The sequence below is a fragment of the Cyprinus carpio genome, chromosome B8 (genome assembly GCF_018340385.1).
Source record: "Cyprinus carpio isolate SPL01 chromosome B8, ASM1834038v1, whole genome shotgun sequence".
Taxonomy (NCBI): domain Eukaryota; kingdom Metazoa; phylum Chordata; class Actinopteri; order Cypriniformes; family Cyprinidae; genus Cyprinus; species Cyprinus carpio.
In genome coordinates, this window is record NC_056604.1 from 25,206,579 (window position 1) to 25,225,737 (window position 19,159).

Genomic DNA, 19,159 nt, shown 5'->3' on the forward strand with positions numbered 1-19,159 from the left:
TGAAGATGTCCCCGGTGCTCTTTGGAGTGATTTTGGCTAATGCAGTGGTAATGTTGGAATCAGATTTGTTTACCTCATTTGTGAAATTCTTCAAGCATGATCTTATTTTGGGATCTTTGTTCTTTATGTGTTTAACAATGAAGTTTAAAGGTATGTGTGAACCAACTCAATCATGGTCAGACGGGGCAGAAAGAGGACTTTTGGGTGAGTAAACATTGTATTCGTGCCACTTAGACAATAATTAATCCAATAAAGACACAATGTACATGAATTCTGTCATCTGATTAATACTGTACACTTTCCAGCAAATAAAAGGCTTTTTAGTTGTAAAAATGTCCACCTTCAGGTCGTGGTTAATGTGACTTTTTGCAGTGAAATCTTTACTGATTTTTATAAAGTAAATGTAAGAATAACTGTATATTGTTATATATATTAATTAATAATATAAAAAGTAAGCTTAGGCTTACTTGATTATATCATAGATTATTTTTTAAATCATGTTTATTAAATACGATCCATTAGGCTGTTGAGGAATATTAATTTAATTGTGTTGTATTGCATTATATATTTGTAACATCAACAAAACTGATTGGGAGATATAGTGTGACAACTGACATTTACATGCTATTTTATATAACATATGGCCATTATTAACAACATCTACACCAAACTGCATAATTTTGCTCCGTTTGTGCATCTGAATAAAATTGATGTGCACCATATTTCTCCCTACATGGGCCATAAAATCCTGATTCACAAGATCTCAACCTGTTGCAGATGTGCCGGAGTCTGACCTTCTGATCCAGAGGGATGCAGTGTACCATCTTGTGAACACACCGTTCACTTTCGAACAAGCTCTGCGTTACTGCCGTGGTCAGTCCAGCCGCCTCACAACCTCAGGGGTCAAAGAGGACGAGGAGGGGGCGCGGAGGTTACTCTCTAAATCCAGCACGAAGGGGCCAGTTTGGTTTGAAAACAACAAAAAACAGAGCCAGACAACTCATCTGGTGCTTCCCAAACAAAGTAAGTCTGGTTATGATGTTGGTTATAATGTCAATATGTGACCCTGGACACAAAACCAGTCATAAGTAGCACGGGTATATTTGTACCAATAGCCAACAATACATTGTATGGGTCCAAATTATCAATTTTCTTCTTTTATGCCAAAAATCATTAAGTAAAGATCATGTTCCATCAACAAGTTTTGTAAATTTCCTACCATAAATAGGCCCCTATATCAAAACATATAATACTAAGAACTTCGTTTGGACAACTTCAAAGACAATTTTTTTTTTGCACCCTCATATTCCAGATTTTCAAATAATTGTATCAGCCTCAGTACTGTCCTATCCTAACAAACCACACATCAATGGAAAGCTTATTCATTCAGGTTTCAGATGATGCATACATTGACCCTGGGTTTGTGGTGCAGGGTAACTTATCTCTAAGAAATGAAGTGAATATCTCTGTAACTCCACAGAAACGATCCTCAGAGGATTATCTTTCACGTCTAAGGATGCCTATGCGCGTGTGGACGCGTCTTTCCCTCCGCTGTCCGCGGTGAGCGTTTGCTTGCGCGTGCAGTGGGACCCGCGGCGGAATGACGTGTCCACGGTGTTCTCGTACGCAGCGCGCGCTTTCGTCAATGAGTTCCAGCTGCGCGGAAAGACAGACGACAGAAAAGTCCGTCTAGCGCTTCTCATTAAAGGACAGCATCATCGGCACAAAGCCGAGCTGCCCGTTGATGGAGAGTGGCACCATGTTTGCGTCACGTGGCGCTCGAGCGATGGATTTTGGGCCATTTACGTGGATGGGCAAACGGGAGATTCAGAGAGAGGGAAAGCTCGGGGAAATGCACAGGATATCCACGAAGACGGGATATTTATATTGGGCCAAGACCAGGATACTTTTGGTGGGAATTTCACGGAACCGTTTTTTGGGAACTTGACTGATCTGAATGTTTGGGGCGAGGCTCTGGAGTTAGAACAGGTGACGGCGCTGCACACCTGCTCGCAGCTGACCAATCACACAGCCTTATTCAGATGGCAGGACTGGAGCATCACTGTCCATCAGTCAGTCCAGAATGTGTCTGCTACACTCACCTGTCCAGGTGAGCTTCATACCCACCCGTCTGTCAAAATATCAGAATATCCTACAAATAACAACAATTATTGTTGTTGTTGGTGTTATAAAATATGCTTTAACAAATACTAAAACATTTTTAGCACTTTTTAATATTTGTATAATATTTATAATTTTAACATTTAATATTTTAATTTAATATTTAAAGCACTTCTTTTTGTTAAAGATCAGAGGATCAAAGTAGGATCTGTAAACAAATAATAATAAATGGTTATAACAGTCTTTAGTCTGTTATATTAATATTGAATAGATAGATATTAGATAGATAGACAGATGATATAGAGTTTTTAGATTTAATTTAATATTTAAAACATACTTCTATTAGAGGTAATATTACTATCATATTTGCTTTTTAATTTAATTCTAATTGTTCTAAAGTGTAGCTTGAATTCTTCTTCTTCTTCTTCTTCTTCTTCTTATTAATTTTATTCTTATGTTATTCTTCTTCTTCTTTAAATAAAGTATATGTTAATTATAATAATAATAGCAATATTAATTTTATTATAACATGTACTTCAGTTTTTAACTATTTATTTTTTTCGTTATATATGTAACATTTAAAAAATAAATAAAGTATATGTTAATTATAATAATAATAGCAATTGTATTATTATTATTTTTATTATTATTAACTTACAGATTGGATCTATTGGATCTTCTGATATTTAACAAAATTAAAATTATCTTATTAAATAGTATTAAATAGTTAAATAGTTAAATAAAAAAATAGATATGATACAATAGATAGAATACATTCAAAGCTAAAATTAAGAACATATACTTAGGTTTTTTAATATTCACTGTTTTTTATTATATATGCTATATTAAAAATAAATAAAGTGTATGTTTATAATAATAATAATAATAATGACATGATGATTGTTATTATTATTATTATTATTAGTTTACAGATTCTATATTCTGATATGATTACTTCAGTATTTATTTCAATATTTAAAACAAACTTATTTTTGTTTAATAGTTTGGCTAAAATAATAATAATAAAAAAATAGCTATTTAATGCGTTTCTAAGTGTTGTTAGGTGTCAAAGCAGCTTTAAAATGTCTACTTTGAATTACATTTAATATTATATATTTAGTGTTATAATAAGTGTTTTGTTGTTGTTGTTTCAGCTGAAATGTAAAAAAAGATTAATTCATTTTCATTTCCAGTTAACTTGTGGTGGATGTGCCTGTTTTTGCAGGTTCCCTGAAGTCAACACAGAAACGGGAAGAGGAATGTGAGGTTTTTAATGGCTGGTCTGACCGTCAGCCTCAGTACAGCACTGCCCCCTGCACACACACCCTGCCCTTCATCTGCAGAGTCAGCAAAGGTGTGTGTGTGAGAGAGAGCATGCACAGTCAAATCAAAAATTATCCAGACACCAGATTTAATTTTAAATATTTTTTGTTAATAGTGGGTGCAGGACGCTATAGTGCATTTATGTAAGTGAGGGTAGCAAAATAAAGTAAACTGTCACATATTATACCCCAAATATGCTTTATACAGTGGACTACCAGTAAAATTAGAGACCAAAAATTATTCAGACACTTTGACCTGACCATGTTTTGCTTAAGTGTTTTTCTTTAATTGCTAATGCGATCTTTTTACACCACAGACTGAACAAAATTAAGCATTGCTTAGTAATTGGTCGAGTTAAATTGGTATTATCTAATTGTGTACTTAAATTTAACAGCTGACAGCTATTCAACCGAATTCATTACATACCTTAATGGTTTAACTCTGAGTTCTTGTTATATTGTATTACCATTTTCTAAACTATAGCGAATAAACTGATAATGTGAGAAATGTTGAAGGTGTCTGAATAAATTTAGCTTTGACTGTGTGTGGGAGTTAAATAAAGTGTGAACTGTGAGTGTGTACAGAGTGACAGTGCAGCTCTCTGATCCACAGACCATTATCTGAAGATGAAGAACTTGAAAGAATCTCTGACGTCCAACCCAAGCTCCTTCATGCAAAGTCTCATGCAGTATGGCGTGGTACAGTCGATTTCTAAAAAGTGCTTTCTCAGCATGATTTTTTTGCACATAGTATTAGCATGCTATCATTGTAAATAACCAAAAATAAAGTAAAAAAGAAACCATCTAACTTGTGTTTTGTCCCGTGTCTCTCAGAACGCAGGCGATGTGCTCTCTGATGCTGTAGAGGGGCAGAGCTGGACCTCAGTGTCCCGTCTGTTGAACGTGTCTGAGCAGGTTGTTCTGAAGGAGCAGAAGCAGCTGGAGGACAGGGACATGGTCTCTCTGATGCATGTTCTCTCTCGGGCCGCTGACCTGCCCAGCACCGTCAACCACAGCCGGCGTGATGCGGAGAGGCTCAGCCAGAGCTTCATCACCATTGCAGATTCACTCATCAGCCAAGAAAATGTCAGTAAATGGAACAGCATCCGAGAGGTGATCTATTTGTGATCTATTCGTTAACTACAAATTATTTAAAGGAATATTTGATGATAGTGTGCCACACTTTTTTGCAAGTGTCTTTTATGAATTAGAGATAATTTTTTATATTATTATCATATATATTTTGCAGTAGATTTGAATTCTGCTGTCTTGTTATCCAGTTTTCTAAACTATTAATTTTAAATTATTGAGTAGTTTTTGCCACATTCCATTTGTTTTTATTCCACCGAATATCATCACTACAGCACAACTGGTGTGTGATATTTTGTTTATTCAACTGTAAAATAAGTTCAATAATTAGGTTAATATTAGCTTGCATTTTACACACAGTTTGATCGCTTATTTCAGATTTGTTTTTAATTGATTTATTTTGGGTTTGCCATCAAAAATAGTTTCAAATGAAACCTTTAATTTCTTTACAAATCTGTGCGTTGTAGGTAGTGAAGGGCCCAATGGCAGTCATGCAGACTGTAGACCGCATGGTGAGCAACCTTAACTCTCTGCTGACAGACGACACAGACAGTGTGCAGATACACAGCAACAATATCAGTGAGTTACACAGACATACAGAGCAACAAGACTGACATGCACTGAAATTTAAACCAAAGTCAAAAAAACTGTGGTCCTGTGATGCAGAGCTGCAGGTCCAGCAGAAGCTGCTGTCTGAAGGTTCTCACGTTTCTGCGTTTTGTGGGTTGGACGTTGGAAATCATGACTGCATCTCTGTCTCAGCTGCAAACATGAAGGAACTACAGAACAATGGTATGGATATTTAAAACCAGGAGATAAAGTTTCACAGTGTATTACTTTCCCTAATTTTTTATATGTTGTGCTTGTTTAGGCTTCAAAAAGGTGACTTTACTGAATACATGGTACAGCTCTGTGAAATGTTTCTCAGAGAGAGAGGAGAACATTACCCTTTTACCTATAGTCAGTGATGGATCTCATAGGTAAGATATGAATACAGTATGCAGAATCGTTGAATTAAATCAGATCATCTGTGTCTGCGCTACATGAACACACTCTTAAAAATAAAGCTTCCATAATGGGTTTTCACAGCCACGCCAAGATGTTCTAAAGAACCTTTAGTGGAATGCAAAGATTCCATTGATGTTAACGGTTCTTCATGTAACCATAGATGCCAATAATGAACATTTATTTTTACATGTGTGTGATACTTCAAGCTAGTGTGATACTGCAGGAAAATCCCTTATCACAGAATTTGCATATTTCTTGTTATTACATATTTCAGTGTGAATGTGTTGTCATATTGCTGATGGTGTGACTGTGTGAATCAGGCATGTGCGAACAGTCTTGGGCTCATCGGTCATCTCCAGTACAGTGCTGGCAGATGGACAGCCGATCAGCATGGCCATAAACTTCACACTCCAGCACAAGATTCAGGTACAAGAAATAGAATGTATCATTTTTATTCTGATAGCATATTTTCTAAAACTATGGACTCATTTCTGAAATGAGCTTTGGCTAAAGTCTGTGTAGAGATAATCCGAAGGGTCTGGGATGCCAGTAAAACCATTAAAAAATAATAATTTTAGCATAGACTAGCATAGAGTTATAGGAATCATTTAACCACATGTGAGTTCTTTACAAACCTATATGACTTCCTTTTTTTCCATGGAGCAGGTGATTTAGTCACAAGAGGCATTCAAACTCCAAAAGGACAAAAAGCAACCTTTAACAGTACCTACCTTAACAGTAGTCAGTATATGCATGTTATATTCCGAGTCTTCTGAAGACGTAGACTGACTTTTAAATGTACACTGCTGTTCAAACTTCTGAACAGTAGTATGATCTGTCATTTTAGGAGAATTGATTAAAATGAGAACTGATCAGGATTGAGTTTACTGTGTTGATAGACAGTTATGTCTGATTTCATCTACAGTGCTTCTCTTTTACCTTTCTAGAACAGTTCACTGAATTTGACACCTATCTGTTCTTTCTGGGATTTTGACCTGATGTAAGCAATTTTTATGTACTTATTTATTTAATTTGCAAATTCTCAAACGTTCTCATCTATGTTTTGTATAACTGATGAAATCTTGTTTTGTCTTGACGCCTCAGGCCAGAGGGGGGAGGGTGGTCAACAAAGGGCTGCACCTTTATTTCCACTAAAAATAACTCCACTTCCTGTTTCTGTAACCACACTACCAACTTTGCCTTGTTGTTACAGATCTCTGAAGTTCAGGTAAGGAGGTTTTTAAAAAGCAGTACCTGTAACAGATGAAGAAATAAAATAAATCATAGAGACTGGATACTGCACATGAGTTTGACCAATAGTTATTTACTTTGCTCATGAAAAACAGGCTTATGCAGTCGCAAACAGTGTTATTTTAATATTATAATTGTACTAATATAGTATGTGTTCATTCATATTTTGGATTATCTTTTATCTTTATATTAGCTTATTATTTTTTATTTCAGTTTTAGTACTTTTTGTACATCACCTTAAACATATTTCAGTTAGTTGCCAAGGCAACATCTTTAATTTTCAAGTTTAGGTTTTTAAAAAGTATATAAATCTATATATAAAAATATATATCTTACTCTAATATTTATATTTTATTTAGGGCTGTCAAATGATTAATCATGATTAATCACATCCAAAATAAAAAGTTTTGTTTACATAATATATGTGTGTATACTGTGTATATTTATTATGTATATATAAATACACACACATGCATGTATATATTTAAGAAGAATATGTTATGTTTTATATATTAAATATATTTATATATAATATAAAATATAAGAATATAAATATATAAATGTATATACATGTAAATATTTTCTAAATATATAATTTATGTGTGTGTATTTATATATACATAATAAATATACCCTGTACACATACATATATTATGTAAACAAAACTTTTATATTTTGGATTTCAGTTACAGTAATGACCCTCATTTCAAATAAAATTTAATCTGATTTCACATTTATTTCAATTGCCAAAAATAATTTTCAGTTACAGTAATGACCCTGGTTGCAGATAAACAAGAGGAAACAGACCACTATAGGAAAGAAACAGTTCAGTTAAAAGAGCCATGTGTTTGTATATAGTTTGAATATATAGTTAAGTAAATATAGTTGAACCAGTTTTATATATATATATATATATATATATATATATATATATATATATATATATATATATATATATATATACACTGCTCAAAAAAATTAAAGGAACACTTTGAAAACACACCAGATCTCAATTGGGAAAAATATCATGCAGGATATCTACTGATATGGGCTGGGTAATTTGTTAGGAATGAAAAGATGCCACATTGTTTAATGGAAATGAAAATTATCAACCTACAGAGGGCTGAATTCAAAGACACTCAAAATTAAAGTGAAAAAAGAATGCAGCAGGTTAGTCCATTAAGCTGAAATTTCATTGCAGCAACTCAAAACGGTACTCAGTAGTTTGTATGGCCCCCACGTGCTTGTATGCATGCCTGACAACGTCAGGGCACGCGCTCCTAATGAGACGAAGGATGGTGTCCTGGGGTGTTCCCTCCCAGATCTGGACCAGGGCATCACTGAGCTCCTGGACAGTCTGAGGTGCAACCTGGCGACATCAGATGGACCGAAACATAATGTCCCAGTGGTGTTCTATTGGATTTAGGTCAGGCGAGCGTGGGGGACATTCAATGGTATCAATTCCTTCATCCTCCTGGAACTGACTGCATACTCTCGCCACATGAAGCCGGGCATTGTCGTGCACCAGGAGGAACAAGGACCCAATGCACCAGTGTATGGTCTGACAGTGGGTCCAAGGATTCCATCCCGATACCTAATGGCAGTAAGTGTGCCATTGTCTAGCCTGTAGAGGTTTCTGTGTTCCTCCATGGATATGCCTTCCCAGACCATCACCACCAAACCGGTCATGCTGAACAATGTTACAGGCAGCATAACATTATCCACCGCTTTTCCAGACCCTTTTACATCTGTCACACGTGCTCAGGGTGAACCTGCTCTCATCAGTGAAAAGCACAGAGCGCCAGAGGCGGACCTGCCAATTCAGGTGTTCAATGGCAAATGCCAATCAAGCTACATGGTGCCAGGCAGTGAGCACAGAGCCCACTAGAGGACGTCAGGCCCTCTGGCCACCCTCATGAAGTCTGTTTCTGATTGTTTTCTCATTCACACCAGTGGCCTGCTGGAGGTCATTAGGGGCCAAGCACCGAAGGTGCTTAGGCACCTATTGTATCCGTTAGCGTGATTTTTTTCTTCCGCCGCAAGTCTATGGCAGCCCATAGAACCACTTGCGGGAAAGTTGTGAAATTTGGCACACTGATAGAGGACAGTGTCAACATTAACCAGAGCAAATTTGGAGTCTCTAACTCCAACTCTCTAGCGCCACCACTTGTCCAAAATTTCAATATTTTTATGTTAATAAATTACAAACCTTAATCCACAGAAGGAAAATTTTCCTCTGAATTCTTGGCTCATGGCGAGTCGAAAGACGGTCCTAGACGGTTAGTCCGATTTTCACGAAAATTGGCTCAGATCATCTTCAGATGATGGCGACAAAAAGTTATGGAATTCAAGTTGATTCGTCCAATCGTTCTCGAATACCATGCAAACAAATTCTACAAAAAGCACGCAAAAATGCTTGTGAGGCTATAACTCCGCAACGGTTTGGCATATTGAGACCAAACTTGGTGTGTGTTATAACAAGCATGACCTGAGACTACCTGCAGTGTTTTGACGCAGCTCCACCTAGTGGTCAGGAGATATGAAAAATGCATATTTTTGCTTATAACTTCTGAATGGTTTGGCCAAAAATCACAAAACTGGTCTCTTTAGATTCGGTGGGTCATGTCGAGTCGAATGATATGAATTTTCCCATGTCAGCCATTTTAGGTGTCGCCCATTTTGAATTATGATTTAAAATGCTGTATTTTTTGAATGCATTATCGTATCGTTACGAAAATAATTACAAAAATCTTCGGCTCCATGACCTGAAGGTACTCAAAAAGTTTGTTGGCAGCGCCACCTTGTGGTCAAAAGTTATGATGAAATTTAGAGAAATGCTAATAACTTTTGCTTACATTAGCCTATTGTAACCGGACTGACGCTGATGTTGAACACCAATACCAATTTTACCAATATTTGCTGAACTTCCTGTCCACCATTTTGACTCATGTTGACAAACCTACTTTTTCAAACTCCTCCTAGACCGTTGGTCCGATTTTTCACCAAATTTGGCTCGGATCATCTTCAGACAAAGCTGGCAAAAAGTTATGGATTTCGTGTTGCTACACGCAACGGTTTTCGTTTAGCGCATGAACGAATTTGATGAAAAGATGCCAAACTGCATCTGAGAGCTGTATCTCTGTAAAGGTTTGACATATTTACACCAAACTTTGTATGTGCCATTGTCTCCTTACACGGACCACGGCACATCAATTTGGTAACAGTGCCATTATTGGCAAAGAGTAATAAACCATTCATTAACCCTTAATTATAAAATTTCCAAAAATGCTAATAACTTTTGATTGCATTAGGCTATTGTAATGAAACTGGTCTCAAAATATTCCTTGGGTCATGCCGACAACAGACATATCATTTTTTTGGTAGGAAATCTGAACTCCCTGTCCACCATTTTGATTTATGTTAAAATCCTACTTTTTCTAACTCCTCCTCAACTGTTGGTCCGATTTTCACCAAAATCGAGTCAGATCATCTTCAGATTGTGCTGACAAAAAGTATGCATTTCATGTCGATTGACAAAACCGTTTTCATACAGCACCGTTACAGATTTTAGGCACAGTGCCAAAATGGTTCTGAGGCTATATCTCTGCAAAGCGTTGACATATTTGCACCAAACTTTGTATGTGTCATTTTCACCTCACACTGACCATGCCACATCAATTTGGTAACAGCGCCACCTATTGGTCAAGAGTAATAAACCATTCATTAACCATTAATAATTACTTTTATAAAAATGCTAAAAACTTTTTATTGCATTAGCTTATTGCAATGAAACTCATCTCAAAATATTCCGTGGCTTATGCCGACAACATAGATACCAAATATGCCAGAGTAAGCTGAACTTCCTTTCCGCCATTTTGATTTATGTTGAAAACCTACTTTTTCGAACTCCTCATCAACCGTTGGTCCGATTTTCACCAAAATCCAGCCAGATGATCTTCAGACTGTGCTGACTAAAAGTTATGGATTTTGTGTTGATAGACAAAACCGTTTTTGCATACTACAGCAACGAATTTGAGGCATGATGCCAAAATGGCACTTGCAGCTGTATCTCTGTAGTGCTTTGGCATATTGACACTAAACTTTGTGTGTCATTGTCAACTCAGACAGAACACACAACATCTATTTGATAACAGCACCACCTATTGGTCATACTTGATAAGCCAATATATCACGCTACTAGAGGTTGTATTTATGATTTTTCCACCATTACAATTACAATCATCCTAAAATTGCTTTTATTGCTCACTGTTGCATTTGGTCTGATGCTCCATGTCATGCTTAGCTCCTCAACTTGCCTCTGGAGTGCTTGGCCCTGTAATTGCTGCTTGCAGCTGTATTTTTATATGGCTCTGGCAGTGCTCATCCTGTTCCTCCTTGCACATAAAGGAGCAGATACAGGTCCTGCTGATGGGTAAGGACCTTCTACTGCCCTGTCCAGCTCTCCTTGAGTAACTGCCTGTCTCCTGGAATCTCCTGCATGCTCTTGAGACTGTGCTGGGAGACACAGCAAACCTTCTGGCAATGGCACATATTGATGCGCCGTCCTGGGAGAGTTGGACTGCCTGTGCATCCTTTGTAGGGTCCAGGTATCGCCTAATGCTACCAGTAGTGACACTGACCCTAGCCAAATGCAAAACTAGTGAAAAACAATCAGAAAAGATGAGCAGGGAAAAAAATGTCAATGGCCTCCACCTTTAAAACCATTCCTGTTTTGGGGGTTTTCTAATGGTTGCCCATCTAGTGTACCTGTTGTTAATTTTATTAACACCAAAGCAGCTGAAATTAATTAACAACCCCATCTGCTACGTAACTGACCAGATCAATATCCCAGAAGTTTAATTTACTTGCTATACTCTGATTAAAAAGTGTTCCTTTAATTTTTTTGAGCAGTTTATATTTTAAAAAAAAATCTACAGAAGGCGTATTTATGTTATATTTAATGGGTGTAATCTTTTGTGGGTAATTCATACATATATATATATATATATATATATATATATATATATATATATATATATATATATATATATATATAATTTTTTTTTTAAACCACTTTTTTTAAAATTGGTAGTACATCACAATTCAAATCCTACTTAAATTCTTTGTGTGTGTATTAGCCAAATCCTGATCATCAGACAGGCCTGCAGATCTTCAGTTTGATTGGCTCTGGCGTGTCTCTGTGTGGTCTCATCTTCACATTTATTCTCTTTGTGGCTGTTGGGTGAGTTTCCCTGTGTTTGTAGGTTTGATTATAAAATAATAATAAAAAAGAAATAACAATTTAGCTGAAAGTATAGTGCTCATCCACTGGCATTGCATTATTTGCTGCTCTCTGTCTCCCTCTAGCGTTCCAAAGTCAGATCGGACTACAGTTCACAAAAACCTGATCGTGGCGCTGGCTGTAGCTCAGTTACTTCTTATTTTCAGCGACTGGGCTGAAGGAAACCAGGTGTGACTGCTATATCTGTCAACATATTCTTTTTTTATTTATCAGTGTCATTTCATGTATCAATATGTCACGACACTTAATACTTGATAAAACAGGCTAGAAAAATACAAAAAAATAACAATTTGTTTACCAAAAGTTAACGGTCAGCACTGCCAGATGCAAAAATAATATGTGCCATTATGTCCAATATTTATTATGCAAATTAACAAAGAATTAATTGAGACAATAGGATGATTTTAAAAAGATTTTCTGCTCCATCTCATTAAATTGTTGCCACCATATTATAGTGTTAACAAATTAGTCATATTTTGAACATCACACGTTAAATGCAGCAGCCATTGTGTGTGTGTGTGTGTGTGTGTGTTTAATAGTGCTGCTAGATACTTATATAACCTACTTAAATTAAGGGAAATTATCTTAAATACAGACCCAAATGATTTTTCTTTCTTTCTTTCTTTCTTTCTTTCTTTTAAATAAAAAAAAAAAAATTACTTAGTGTGAAATTATATATAAAAAACCATGAACTAGACTGGTGAAATATGAAAAGAGGACACTAAGACTTTCATATTGGCTGTTTTTATAAATGTTTTCATAAATATCAGATGGTATTGATAAAAAAAAAAACAGTAGAGAAACAGCTGTGAAATTATCACATAGTAGTGGTTTCTTTAGAGATAAATCACTAAAGAACACTTGAAAAGCAGTGTACCTACCTATTTATATTTCTATGTAACAATCAAATAATATACTGTATTTTTGCATTCTAGTAAACATCTCTAATGTACTACTGATGGCAGGTATGGACGTGTTTTTTGTCAGCATTTGAGTAAAGTATGTGTATGTTGTTGTGGAGCAGGAAGCCTGTTGGCTGGTGACGGCGCTCCTGCATCTGTTTTTCCTGTCGTCTTTCTGCTGGATGCTAGTGGAGGGCCTGCTGCTCTGGAGTAAAGTGGTCTCTGTGAACATCAGCGAGGAGAGGTGGATGAAGCTGTACTATGTGCTGGGCTGGGGTGAGAACTGTGTGTGTGTGTGTGTGTGTGTGTGTGTGTGTGTGTGTGTGTGTGTGTGTGTGTGTGTGTGTGTGTGTGTGTGTGTGTGTGTGTGTGTGTGTGTGTGTAAATCATTATGATTCATGTTCTGTTTGATTAACCTTCTTCTCATGCATTGTGTCTGTATTTGCTTTGTCTTTCTTAGGGGTGCCTGTTGTTATAGTCGCTGTAACCTTGGCAGCCACTTTGGATCGGTACAAAGCACAGCAGTACTGCTGGCTGAACCTTCAGTCGCACGTTATTTGGGCTTTTGCAGGGCCTGTGCTCTTTGTTTTGGCCGTAAGTATGTCACAAGTGCACAGTTCCTCGAGTGAGTGTGTCAGAATAATTGTCACGGTGGGCTCTTATTTGCTTTTGAGTGTATGAGTATATGCAATACTGTTCTGATGGTTTTTAAGTCAGCATGAAATCTATTTCATAAATGCATTTTATAGATCTTTTTATGAACGATTCATCTGTGCATATGTTTGCATTTGTTCTTTTTTGAATTTTTTTTCAAAACTGGATCTTCTCTCTGGTGACCCTCTTGTGTTCATTGCAGACGTTATTTTAGGCATTTAACCAAAAAACCATTTAATCATTTACTTTGGGGCTATGGAACTAAATGCTAACTCATTCCTGAGCCTACAAAAATACATCATCCCTGCTGCTATGAACATGACAGAGTTGTTTCTTAAAGGCACAGCATTAAAAAAAAAAAAGATTGAGGCCACAAAACTTCACAGCTATTATAAGTTCACCTATTAAAGGGTAATTTATATTGTTTTCTAATGGGAGATGTGGTTCTCTGTTTTTAGGTCAACGCTGTGGTGCTTTTTCGGGTTGTAATGGTCACAGTGGCCAGTGCACGTCGCAGAGCCAAAATGCTGACGCCCAGTTCTGATTCCAAACTTCACACGCTGGATCTTACCTGGTGAATGTTGTTTCCCTTTTCAACTTCCTTTGAAATAAAAACAGGCCAGAGTTAAGAGATAGAGAGCAGTTTCAGCCAGTCATTTCTCATTATTGTGCACATTTCTAGTTCTTCTCTTATCTTGTTGAGCAGAGGAAGCAGCGAGAAAGCACCTGTCTGCCAGTAACTCATTTATTCTTATCAGCCACCTGGACTTGAGAAGATACCATACAAATAGCCACAGAGACTCGTTTGTCCTGTTATATGGATACTTCCTTCAGTGAATGAGCAGAAATGAATCAGAAGTGTCTGTATAATTAGCCAGTTAAGCAGAGACCTGGAGTGTCCTTGAAGGAGAGTTTCAGTCAAACTGAAGTAAAACTGAGCAGCCTAGCCAATGCATTCAGTAATATGAAGGATTAATATTGTGTTTGTGTGCACACGCAGGGCAGCGACGAGGCCAGTACTGATCCTGTTACCAGTGTTAGGTCTGACCTGGCTGTGTGGAGTGCTGGTGCATTTATCTGTTGTCGTGGCCTATCTGTTCATCACACTCAATGCTTTTCAGGTAACACACGACACGGCGATTATTTTCAATCATGATTTTAGCTTACAGTGATTATGAAATCAAAATTCTGTTGTTACATGAACTCGAAACTGTTGTTTTTCTTTTATTATTATAATACCTTTCCGTTACAGTGGTGCATTGTTATAAATATTTTCATTACTTGCAGTAAAATAAATATTAACTGACAAAATAAATAAATAAAATTTAGCTAGTTGCCAAGGCAACATTTCTTATTTTAATTTAGTTAAATTTAAAGTAAATAATTAAACTAAAACTGAAATTATTATTATTTTTTAATTTATATAGATGTATATTTAAAAAAACAAAAACTACTAAAAATAACAAAAATTGCTATAAAATGAAAACAGAAAATTTAAAGATAAAAACTGATTCAAAATATTAATAAAAACTATAATGTTATCCCAATGATGCCAAAATAACACTGCAATGGTGTGCTTGCACAATATTTATTAAAATTTATGTGTGTGTGTGTGTGTGTATTTTCTTTAATATATGCCTCTATCTATGTTTGAGAATAAAAATGTATTATTCAATAATAACTTGTGTGTGTGTGTGTGTGTGTATTAGCTGTAATATATGGCTTATTCTATGTTAACTGCTATTAACTTTTGAGAATAAAACTTTATTATTTATTAATTATTTTTAAGGTTCAAGGAAATATACTGTTAAAAAAAGTTTGCAGTTCAATAAATCCATGATGTTTTCAAAGTCTATGAGTAATCATTTTAAATAACTGTGGTCTCGGTATTGACAAAAATAATTATGTTTTTCATCATTTTTGACCAAATCGGCCAGCTCTGACTATCCACGCACGTTTTGCCTTCCTCTTAATCAGACTCCAGTCTGTCAACACATTTGAAATGAACTTCCTCTCTCTGTTTTCAGCTTCATGTAGCTCTCTCGGACTGTGTCTCTTTCTTCCTCCCATGTCTATAATGAATGAGAGCTGAATTCCCTCCCAGAGCTTGTTAATGTAGATTTACTGTGCGCGTCTGGGAAAAAGATAAAAGAAGCAGAAGACAGATAGAGAAAATGGAGAGGAGGAGACACATGAGCAGAGTCCATCACCGGAAGGAAACTCTTCTGATATAATTAGCCAGTGCAGATCTGTCTTGAATGTTTTATGTAGCAGAGGTCTCTGAGAACAACAAGTGCAAAGATGCAGGAAGAATATGGACCGTTCCTGTTAGCTGTAATATATGGCTGATTCAACGCTAACTGATAACAAGAGCTGAGAATAAAACTTAAGTTTTGAGCTTAATGTCCAAAAACTAAAAAGTTTCTCCTGGTTATTTATAATAATAGATCAAAAATAATAATATATTTTTATAATAACTGTTTATTACACCACAGACACTGAATGTTCAGACAGATCGTCAAAATGTAGATCATGCTACGTTTTATTTTAAATGTAAGAATTATATTTATAAATAAATAATGAGTAAACAATATTTTTTGACATTTTGTCCCAGAAAAAAAAAATTATTTAATGCTTATTATACTATTATTTCAATTGAAATTCTTTCTTTCCCTCTCTGTTGCTTAATTTTAAAACACAGTAATTGATTGAAACACACAAAACCTGTTATCTCCTGTTATTTTATACCCCAAAATCGAAAATAAAAAAATGAGAAATTATTATTCATAATAGAATTATGAATTTTCATTATATTTTGCATTTAAAAACAGCATTGTGACATTATTTTCATTGCAATTCAACACTTTTCCACCTCCTCAAATTCTTGTTACTGTAATGCAAAAAAAAAAATATTCTAATTAATGCAAAAAAAGTACTACTACTACTATTATTATTATTATTTGCATTGTATAGTATTTGTTAAATTGAATTTAAAATTTTATTTTCATTTAATCTCTCGTGCCTGGAGAATGATTTATGACCCAGAAATAAGCTTCATTTTCCTTATGCAGAAAATAATGTTTTGAATAATTTGTAGATTTGGCGATGAAATATGATCCATAGATTTCTGAGATTGACACAGTCAGTTATTTACATCTTATTTTTATTCATGTATTATTGCAAAATGTACAGTAGACTGACCCATTATAAATGAGCTCTACATAGCATCTTTTAGTGACTTTTATCAAGTTTAACAGTTTCTTTGCTCAGTGTTGTTAACATTATAATCACTAGCATGAGTGAGGGGAAATGTTATTTTATTAACGGTCTCCTCTCATTCTAGGGCCTGTATATTTTTCTGGTGTATGCAGTTTACAACAGCGAGGTATGACTCCTACAGTACAATATTTATCTATCAATTGGTATTTCATATATTTCTTATCTTATATTTCAGTAGTACGAGGAAGCTGTGGGTTTTAATTTCTAAATTACAACAAAATGCTGTTTCTGAATGTTTTACGATAATGTAGGTGCGAAACGCTATAAGAAGAATTCAAGACAAGCGAAAAGCTTTATCATTTACAGTAAGACCTTACTTTTGCTCATTTTAACAGTTTCAATCTGTTTCTCTGTTATTGTACTCATTTTTGATGTCATTTCCTCTTGCAGAACTGCTCACAGCCTATCAGCTTCTTGCCCTCCCAGAAATCCCCCAGTGCTTCATGGGTACACAGCCTGCCGACTCGTTCCAGCCCAGAGAGCAGCGAGAGCTCGACTCACATCACCACTTCCACAGCCAACTCGCTCGTCTTAAAGAACGGTACGTGAAACTCATGCGCATCCACCATCTGCAGCTCATTTTACTGTTGCTTTTAGTCAACATGAAATTTAGAAAAGCAGATCTGCTTACATGTAGCATCTCTGTCCTTTATATGCGAACGGTTTAAAGAGGACCATATTGTGAATTTCCCATTGAAACCAGCCAACAGAAGTCAGGTACGCTGCAAGCCACACATATTTTTCACTGATATTATATATACATAATCAAATAGTAGTTAGGGTTGTCACAATAAACCAGGTGTTATCAAATTGACTTGTCTTGATCTTACAGCATAATCTTGTGTTTCAGGTGGTTCAGCTGACAGCCTTTAAGCCCTCAGGTAAAGAACCGTCTCACATGAATCTCTAGGGGGCGCACTAGTTCTTCACTAGCACAGGACTGATGCACTTTTCAACAAATGACACTATTTGAATCCATTGAAATTTGAGCTTGAAATTTGTCAAAATAGAATCACAGTATGAAGTGTTGGTGTTTTTAAATCATGCCATCAAAATTCATGCTGCTATTTCATGATTTGCTTCATCACAGGCTGTTGAGAGGCCAACGACACTACAGTTCTGCATGGACTCGTGACTTATCCTGGGATGAAGATGTAGCTCATTCTGTGGAGGAGCAAACACTGCCTCCTCCGCAGTCCTGCAGGCCGTCTCATTCCCAGAGCTCAGTCTGTGTTGAGTGAGTAAAGGTTTTCTGATAAACATGAAACGACTCTTTCAGCAAATGTTCAATGAGACTGCGCTCAGCACGGAGCGTAAAGTATATGGTCAGCATTTTATAATGTACAGATGTTGTCAGAATACAGAGGCTCTCAGTACTAAAAATGGACAACATGAGCATCATCACACCATTAATCATGACCAGACAACAGAATGAGTTGTTAGTGATTTTTGACTTCCATCCGTGAAGATTCACATTCAGTATTTTGCAGAATAAGAAAACTGTGGACAATGAAACCTTTCAGCTGTTTGATCTTTCTGAAGAGATTGTACAAAGTATCTATATATCATTTCAATAACACATTATTGAATTTTGTTTGTTTGTTTTATAAAAAAAGTCTAGTGCTCAAAATAGCAAGCATGTGAAGATTATCTTATCATGACAGCATTTATTTTTAATGGTTTGTTTTTGATTTATTCATGCTGTAATTCAACTACAAAACTGAAATAACACAAAAGTATTTTACTGTAATAGACATTCCCTGTTTTTATACAATGCATATAAAATGCATTATGTATTACTTTTTTACTCCCAGTATTAAAACTAATTTGTTTTGATGTGGAAAGTGTGTATCTCTAGTCTGTAGTCGTTCATGAATACTGATTTTTTTTTTCCAAATGATACACTTGATTAGAATAAAAATGAATAGAAAAATAATTGGTTCAGTTGGATTTCAAAAGAAGCACTCTCTCTTTATATGCTCACAAAGGTGGCAACATGTGTGAATGTTTTCTGACCTTCCCATAACCTCTTTTTATTGGCACACTGAAGAGTCACTCAGAGTGGAGCAGCATGTCTGTCTTTAGAAACGAGCCCATTCAAAGTAAGATTGCTTTTAGGCCGCCACACACACAGTCTTCAAACAACTGCAAAGTGTCGTTTATATTATTTTATTGCAACCAAATTTTTTCAGTTAAATGGAAAGACAAATAAATGTGTAATCTATGTAAAA

General features: G+C 35.8%; 1 protein-coding gene across 1 annotated transcript in view; it reads left to right on the plus strand.

The window, feature by feature from the left end:
* Positions 1 to 19,016, plus strand: part of adgrd2 (adhesion G protein-coupled receptor D2) — a 20,062-nt gene extending 1,046 nt beyond the window's left edge. Inside the window, exons 2-26 of the mRNA XM_042730267.1 lie at positions 1 to 47; positions 144 to 204; positions 778 to 1,023; positions 1,481 to 2,110; positions 3,347 to 3,475; positions 4,057 to 4,142; positions 4,278 to 4,556; positions 5,000 to 5,111; positions 5,199 to 5,324; positions 5,404 to 5,512; positions 5,861 to 5,966; positions 6,488 to 6,540; positions 6,645 to 6,768; positions 11,930 to 12,033; positions 12,159 to 12,261; positions 13,118 to 13,271; positions 13,456 to 13,589; positions 14,108 to 14,223; positions 14,650 to 14,770; positions 16,993 to 17,034; positions 17,180 to 17,233; positions 17,319 to 17,467; positions 17,585 to 17,645; positions 17,779 to 17,809; positions 18,019 to 19,016. The exon at positions 1 to 47 is cut by the window's left edge and continues 3 nt beyond it. Of these exons, the coding sequence (XP_042586201.1) occupies positions 1 to 47; positions 144 to 204; positions 778 to 1,023; positions 1,481 to 2,110; positions 3,347 to 3,475; positions 4,057 to 4,142; positions 4,278 to 4,556; positions 5,000 to 5,111; positions 5,199 to 5,324; positions 5,404 to 5,512; positions 5,861 to 5,966; positions 6,488 to 6,540; positions 6,645 to 6,768; positions 11,930 to 12,033; positions 12,159 to 12,261; positions 13,118 to 13,271; positions 13,456 to 13,589; positions 14,108 to 14,223; positions 14,650 to 14,770; positions 16,993 to 17,034; positions 17,180 to 17,233; positions 17,319 to 17,467; positions 17,585 to 17,645; positions 17,779 to 17,809; positions 18,019 to 18,026 (3,185 nt within the window). The 3' untranslated portion in view covers positions 18,027 to 19,016. The remainder of the gene's footprint in view (positions 48 to 143; positions 205 to 777; positions 1,024 to 1,480; positions 2,111 to 3,346; positions 3,476 to 4,056; positions 4,143 to 4,277; positions 4,557 to 4,999; positions 5,112 to 5,198; positions 5,325 to 5,403; positions 5,513 to 5,860; positions 5,967 to 6,487; positions 6,541 to 6,644; positions 6,769 to 11,929; positions 12,034 to 12,158; positions 12,262 to 13,117; positions 13,272 to 13,455; positions 13,590 to 14,107; positions 14,224 to 14,649; positions 14,771 to 16,992; positions 17,035 to 17,179; positions 17,234 to 17,318; positions 17,468 to 17,584; positions 17,646 to 17,778; positions 17,810 to 18,018) is intronic.
* The last annotated feature ends 143 nt before the right edge of the window (positions 19,017 to 19,159 follow it).